We start from the raw sequence: 7,815 nt of genomic DNA, 5'->3' as shown, positions 1-7,815 counted from the left end.
AAAGTGGCTAATAGAGAATACTGATCTGCCACACAAAAATGCGCTGAAGTCCCTTCGATCTCAAACGAGGACTTTGATAATTTTTTCTTCTCCACTCTGGATAATCATGATACAGTTTACTGTAAGCAGCTTCAGATTTTACCGGAACCAACATTCACGGGCTTTCGGCGCTTCTGATAGCACGTAGTTCGACATTACGCCAATTTTATTTGACAGGAGGCGACAATCAAACCAGTGAAATATTCATATCTCCCTTATAGTTGTATAATAACTATAATGAAACAATGTAAAGGCATAACCACCTGCACAGTATAACAAGCAAACACGATTTAGTTTTTTCGAACTATTTCCAGATGTCCAAATTTGAGCAAAATTACGTACTATTTTCGTCGAGAAAACGACAAAACAGGTGGTTTTGATCCACATTAATTAAACGATTACGAGATTATATCTGACAATTTTTTTTAAATATCAATATAGAGGAATGCGGGTGCAGCGTTGTTAGTTATTTTATCAAGAGTGCAACTACAAAATGGATACAATTGCAAATTATTTGCCATCTTGTATTTCATTTCATTTGGTGCTTTAATGATTTTAGGGGATCCCCAAGCGGGCACTGTGACTTACCCTATACTTACCGCTATAGTTGGCAACACTAGGGAAAAAAGCTACAAGCAAAGCATATACCTATACAAAAGAACAAATTTTACCATTGTCAACTGAAATTGACCGGTTATTCAAATTCTCCATTATACTTTTAAGAAAAGTCACATATTAATATTAAATTAAATTTTATATATGTACAATTTAAAACTTACAAAATTCAGTAAAATATAAGTATCTACCACGCGAGACACTTAAAAGTTAACAAATATTGTACCCATTTTTAGGTTTCTATATACAAACAAAATGTATTGTAAAAAACCGAATAAATATGTTTTTAAATAATAAAATAGAATTCCTGACTTAGTTTAACACTGGACATTATTATAATTAAGCTCACCAGAATATTTTAAAATTTGTGAAGTACAAAATAATAAATACAAGTAACCACATAAGCAGGCACTTAACAATGAAAATAAAAACTAAAAATATTAATTTGTTAAAACTATTTACAAGACACACATGATTAAGGAATGAAGTTGTTAATATATTATTCTAGATCTGAGATTTAAACAAAACCATTTTATAAGCAAGAAGGAAAGGTAAAGCAATGCCTGTATTGTATCTACTAAGTGATGGAAGCCTTCTTCTCAAAGAAGTTATGGTGACCTTAAGCAATAATTTTCCACTTTGTCTATGTACAGCTGCACTCAAATGATTAATTACTTACGCAAAATGCACTTAGTCAAAATAGTTCCATCTACACATTCTTTTTTAATAAAAAAAAAACTGGTATCATTTATCAATTTGTGCACTATTTGGTGACTGATGTAACAGATTATTGATGAGAAAGAGGATTGTAAAAATTAGTCGAAATACCTGAATTATTAACAAAAGGCTTGTGCCATATCAACTTAGTTGCAGATGTATGTATTATTTAGTTCCTTCTTGCCCACCTATATCTTCTATATCTTTCAGTAAGCGTTGTCAAAAGAATTAACTGACGGTACAATTATTACAGCTGAATAAAATTACGAAAATAAAAATTACTTACCCTTGATGCCATTCAGACAAAATATATCGGCTAATCTAATACCTAGCAGATCAATTATTTTTACAACTAAGCATGGCTTATCACAGTACAACCATTTCACTTAACAAATTAATATAATTTATGACGATATATGTACAATTTGTTTCCTATATACATAAGGTATGAGGTTTCTTGGATGCTAGATCAAGTTTTATACCACCGAATAATCTCAAAGAACTTACATATTTGAGGAAAAATGAAAATAAACTTCACTTCACCTCTAATGCCTAGGTAAAAATAAATTAATTATATTTTTAACAATTTGATTTTATTGGGAGACAATTACAGCGATCGTGTAATTTTTTTTGTTTTTTTGTATGTTGTATTTATCAAAAATATCAACTTGATCACATGTTCACCAAACTTGAATTATATCGTAGTACACAGACATGTCGATGAATCGAAACAGAATAGGTAACATTTAATCACAAGCGAGGCTAAAATCAAGATAAAATCGTTTATCCAACACAATTGAGCGTTCATAATTATTTTAAACAATAGGAATTAAACTACTGTGTACAGTCACTGGCCATTTTTCAAAATGTTTCGAAAGTCTGCTGTATTTGTGTGTTCCTCACAAATTAGTCACTTGAGAACAATGATACCAAATCCGCTCTCTCGCATGACTTGTGCCACACAATAACTTGTACCATACATACCGCACCGTACATACATAATAAATTTTTAATGAAAATTCAAATGTAAATCTTGAGATGGTTGCATAGAAATTCAATTGCACAATAATAATTTAATAATTGCTATACATACGATGTTGCCAAATTAAATATTATTATTATTATTAAATGCGGCGGATATTTGCAATAACAATTGCGAAAAACCTACAAAATTTTTCAATTTGTTTATTTCAAGCTACCAACTTTTTAAGATCATTAGGTATTCTTTTGATTTTTCAGAAAATTTACTTGCGAGCCCATTAGCTTTAGAAAATTAATTTCAAAAAATGTTTAACCTCCCTTAGCACTTAACATTATAAAATGAATCCCCATTATTAATGAAAAATTGACTAGTGCATTAATAATGCTTATTCGAAAACCTTTTATATTTTTGAATATTTTCACCTATGAAAAAGATATATTTTAATTTGATACTACTACATAACTCGTCCGCATTAACTCATACGAAATTGCATTTTTAAGTTAAGTACTGTACCAAGTACATTGATTGCAACTTTTCTACAGGAGATTCCTTGCAACACATAAAACGATTCGCAGTAATTACCGAGATAATTATAATTTTTATTAAAAAGATGGAAGGTTTTTACATTTTTTATAGAATCAAATTTGCAAATTATTTAATTCTTAATGCAATTAAGTATGTAAAAAATTGGGTGGTACATGGAACTAAAATAGTTCAAGGGTTTAAAATCTTTCATTTGGCAGCTACGTCTCAAAATTTGCACCCTTTGGTTTGTTTTTCTCAGCAACCATAACACGCAGAAGGATGGAATTGACTAGGTTTTTGGGTATGCTCGTTTATATTTTGTGAAAATTTTTCAAAAAATTCCCGACCATAAAAGTGGTCCTCTCAACGGGGATGTACAAAAAATGTTAAAAGTTGGTGTCCAAGGTATTGTCATAAGATTTTTTGGCTCGTTGGGACACTCTTCTTGCACTTTTTTGGGACTTGTTAGAAAGACGCTCATAAACAAAATTCTTCAGTTTATTTTTGGCCCCTTTTACCACAAAACTGTATCGTTACACCCTGAATAAGTAAATGTAGAGGAGAAATGGTTTTTAAAAATAGACTTTTCTTTTCAAAATTTTACAAAAAGAAATTGAAACCTTCCGTTGTCCATTAAAAATATTTGGCTATAAGCGACTTTGATCCAAAAAAAATATAGAAGTGTATAAAATGATACAATACTTTAATTATTAATTTAAAAATTAAATTTAAAAATACTCATCTCAAGTAGGTACCTTTTCAAATACCTACCTAAAATTTCAATTTCCACTAAGCATCCATTGTTAAAAATAAACTGTATTAAATGAAACTAAATAAAAAATTATACTAATTAACTTTATAAGTGAATGTGAGCCAAGTTTAAAAAATTTATCATTTGGTGCCATGATATTTAAAAAATATTGAAAGACATTTCAACTCTATGGGTCATTGTATCATTGCAATTTGGACTTTTGAAGCTGCCTATCTGTAAACAGACAAATTAATTCTAACAGTCCTATAGAATATTTGTTGCAATATGTATACAAAAGTGCTAAACGTATTAATAATTAAATACAAATGGATGGTAGATTAACAAAAAAAAGTGAAATATTTTTTTGTGCGCATTTCGTCGCAAATTGTTAATACCTATGCAATATATAAATAAATTTAAAAACGAGTTTAAAGAAAAAAAACATTTTTTGAAAAAGCTTTCTTCTAAAAAAAATAAGATCATCAAATTGGTACCTGCATTATTCTCAATCATTGTTTGTGAATAAGCCTTAGAATAGGCCAATTTGATCCATACCACTAAATAAAAATATTTTAAAATGTGTGCTTCTTTAGAAAAGAAAAAATTTGTAGTTCACGTTAAATTAAAAATTTTAAAATGTATTCGAGCTATAATTCTATAAGCCCTGTTTTGCATTGTTCATCTGGCTTTAAATAATCAAGTGCAAGGGAACATTAGCAACCATCTCAATATGGTATTTCCCTCGGGTATTTCATTCCCTGTTTTTTCTTGTTCAATTCAATCTGATGGTTATCAAAAGGTAAACATACTTTGAGTAAAAAGTGTTGTCAGAATATAATCAGAAACCCATATAGACATTTTAGGCATCTAAAATAAAAATATTTTTAAATTATGCTACATTTTAAAGACTTTTTTGTGATGTGTGTTGCCCCCTAGCAGCCATGGTTTGAGTTAAGAATTAATCAGTTTGTATTTGAGCTAAAAATTGTCTATATGGTTTTCCAACCATTATTCCTATTTGTTCAAGCATAAAAAATAGAACAAATTAGTAATTGCTAGAGTTTTGTAAAATAATAAAATAAATGACTAGATACAGCAAGCAGAAGAAAAATATTAAAATAAATACATTACTCAGATCTTGCAGAATGTGTGTCCGCGATTTACCGTAATTGTCCCTCTTAACATTTTTGTTTTTAAATATTATATTTATATGGGTATATAAAATACTGGTTTTTTCTGTTACTAACGATCAATATCATAAATGTCATACAATATCACCGGATTTTGATTGTTCGTCAGAGGCGCTTCGTTCCTTAAAAAACCCTTTTTCAGTTTTGCACTCTCTAATTGTGACAGTTTTTAAGTTTACAGTAACGTCCGTAATAAATACCTGATCAACAACCGGATTCCTGGCCAGCCAATAATCAGAACCTGGACTTGTTAAAACAGGAGTCGTATCACTAATGGCACTACTATTATTATTATTATTATTATGTCCATTCACTAAACATTGTTTACCGCTATTTACATTATTACTTATTTTATTAGTGTCTGAACTGACACGTCTTTTTTGGGGACACTCCACAGGGTCCGAGGTACTACTTTGATCTGTCCGTTTTTCGCTGGTTTCTTTCACTTCAGCTTTCGAAACGGTCACTTCGTCCACACTGTGTTTTGCTTTTGTTGCAACCGTCTCAACAGGTACTTCCTTCACTTCCTCCTTTACTGGTTCGCTTACGGGCGGCACACTGACAGTCGTCTCGACCACTGGCTCCTCGTCAACCTTTACAGTTGAGTTTCTGCGACCGTTCACCCTGGTCTGTGGCGGTGGTGAAGGTATAACAGGCGATTTCGGCGATGCCAATTTTGGTGTTTTGGGTGGTGGGGGACTACTGCTCACTGGACTACTCGTGGTAATCGTCACACCGATTTTGCCGGATTCCTTCGACAGTACCTCCGCTTTCCGTTTGGTACCGGCGGCATCCCGCCTGCTCAAAATAGGCCTATCCTCACTACTCGAACTGCTCGAATTCTCAGGGTCGATTTCAGTTTGAAGAGGCGCAATTTCGACCTTCACCTCCTCAGTAACTGAGGCACTTGCTCTGGCATTCTCGTCCTCTGGTACAGGCGGCGTATCGGGTTTCGGCGCGGCCGCCTTGCTTGGTTTTAAGGGAGCTTCGTCTTGGCTTTCCTCACCACTAATATGACCTTCGTCTTCGGTTTCAACCTGAACTGTTTGTTCGGGGTGCTTCTCTTTCTTCTTTGGGCCACGTTTGTGTGGGGTTGAGTCAGATTTTTGTGAACGTTCGTATAAGTCAATTAGACGACCGTCCAGAATATTCTCTTCGGGCTCCCAAGTGTTATGCTTTTGACTCCAGCCCTTCCACTTAACCAAATATTCTACACCACCCTATAATTTAAAAAAGATTGGGACACCAAATTTCAAAATAAAAGCAATGGACAATTTAACGCTTCCCAAACATAATAAACACAAATTAAAATTAAGGGTGCCTAAAACTACATCGTATAATTAAAATAAACATGTATAGTAATTACATATGCAAGTACTTACTCTTCTAATTCTCTTTTTCATTATTCTTTCAGCAGCGTATACTCGATCACCCAACTCCATTGTTGACGATTACAACCAACTGCTTTGTCTTATGCACTTCTCACTGTTTACCACTTGTATAAAGTTTTAACGTACGAAAATACATAATTAGAGAGAAGTAAACATAAACTATTTGCTTCCACTTCTCCTCATTGACGACATCTTTTTATTTTGGAATGCATTTGCATTGTTGCCACGTGCGCTTTATATTCAAATCCTTTTCGTCCCTATTGGTCAGTGGTTTTCCCTCATATTTCTTTTTACTCAGAGAATTTTCATAGAAAAAGGGAAATCTCACGAGTCACATGAACATCAATACTACACTTGGATGAGAATTAACTTTCCTTTATACTTTCCCTTAACTTCTTTATTCCAGAGATACTTTCTAGGATGTGTCTACTTAAATGGAATCATGAACCTATACGAAAATCAAATTACTTAGTCGAAATAATTCGTGTAGGTACGTAATTTTTAAAATTGCTGCAGTAAACCACACCAAAAATCCCCGAGAGATGAGGATGGAAAGGAAGGCTAGGGTTAGAAATTCCCTTTCTTTCATTTATAAGTATTGGTTTACACTTCTACAGCAATTGAGGATATCTTCCAATACCTCTACGTAAATTAAGCGCAGGTATTAAACTTCGTTTATCTCCCTGTGGATTCTGTTATACCACCGCTCACAGTAATAAGTTAGTAAGAGCACTGTGCGAGAAACCATAAATCGCTGATTACAGGGTGTGATTCCCAGAAACCCTAGAGGTAACTCTGAGGTAATATAAACAATATAAATTGTACACAACTCTTGTGCAGATAAAGTGCATTTTTTAAAAACGAAATAGCTTTTGTTTTGACATCACCAATGGATATATTTCTTGCAGACGTCTCAATCGCCCTTTGTTAGTACCCTCTTCCGACAATCCGTTCTTGAGGTATAAGGGATAATATATCCGATCACGATAAGAGGTCGAGAGGGAGGACTATGGTTGGTATAAATTAATTCCTTTCGTTGAGACCTTTCATTAGAGTACCATGAAGGATAAAACTATAGTTCCACTCCCCCCCCCCCTCTCCTTCCGCTTCATACTTGGCTAAGAGGAAGAAAGAAGGACAGTAATTAGTAAAAAACGGTTGGTACATCACCAATGGATATATTTCTTGCAGACGTCTCAATCGCCCTTTGTTAGTACCCTCTTCCGACAATCCGTTCTTGAGGTATAAGGGAATATATCCGATCACGATAAGAGGTCGAGAGGGAGGACTATGGTTGGTAGAAATTAATTCCTTTCGTTGAGACCTTTCATTAGAGTACCATGAAGGATAAAACTATAGTTCCACTCTCCCCTCTCCTTCCGCTCCATACTTGGCTAAGAGGAAGAAAGAAGGACAGTAATTAGTAAAAAACGGTTCCTTTCGTTGAGACCTTTAATTAGAATACAATGACAGATACAATTAATATTTAACCCCCCCCCCCTCCTGGCCCCGTCGCTCACTGATTTCGAAAAAAAGTCGCACGGGAAAGTTATAGTTTGTATTTATTTCGGTGAGACCTTTCATTAGAAACCCCCCCCCCCCCAT

The 7,815-nt window shown here is 33.6% G+C and overlaps 1 protein-coding gene across 2 annotated transcripts; it reads right to left on the bottom strand.

Annotated features, from left to right (window-relative positions):
* Window positions 1-831: 831 nt before the first annotated feature.
* LOC116176359 (polycomb group protein Pc) lies at window positions 832-7,017 on the bottom strand. Of its 2 annotated transcripts, XM_031494880.1 has the most exons (3): window positions 6,202-7,017; window positions 5,020-6,039; window positions 832-4,941 (listed from the first exon to the last, which is right to left on the bottom strand). In XM_031494880.1, the coding sequence occupies exons 1-3, from the start codon at window positions 6,259-6,261 to the stop codon at window positions 4,894-4,896; spliced, it is 1,128 nt and encodes a 375-aa protein (XP_031350740.1). In that variant the 5' UTR covers window positions 6,262-7,017; the 3' UTR covers window positions 832-4,893. The 2 variants fall into 2 exon arrangements, with proteins under 2 accessions (XP_031350740.1, XP_031350739.1); XM_031494879.1 differs by having other exon boundaries at window positions 833-6,039; window positions 6,202-7,015.
* Between the last annotated feature and the right edge of the window lie 798 nt (window positions 7,018-7,815).

This window comes from Photinus pyralis, unplaced genomic scaffold, assembly GCF_008802855.1.
Source record: "Photinus pyralis isolate 1611_PpyrPB1 unplaced genomic scaffold, Ppyr1.3 Ppyr1.4_LG7, whole genome shotgun sequence".
NCBI lineage: Eukaryota > Metazoa > Arthropoda > Insecta > Coleoptera > Lampyridae > Photinus > Photinus pyralis.
Note: the sequence above shows the minus strand (reverse complement) of the source record. Positions and strands in the feature narration are given on the sequence as shown.

Coding starts and splice junctions, on each gene's coding strand:
- LOC116176359 (XM_031494879.1), bottom strand. CDS start 6,261: ATGGAGTTGGGTGATCGAGTATACGCTGCTGAAAGAATAATGAAAAAG. Junction 6,040..6,201: donor TGAAAAAGAGAATTAGAAGA/GTAAGTACTTGC, acceptor TTTAAATTATAG/GGTGGTGTAGAATATTTGGT.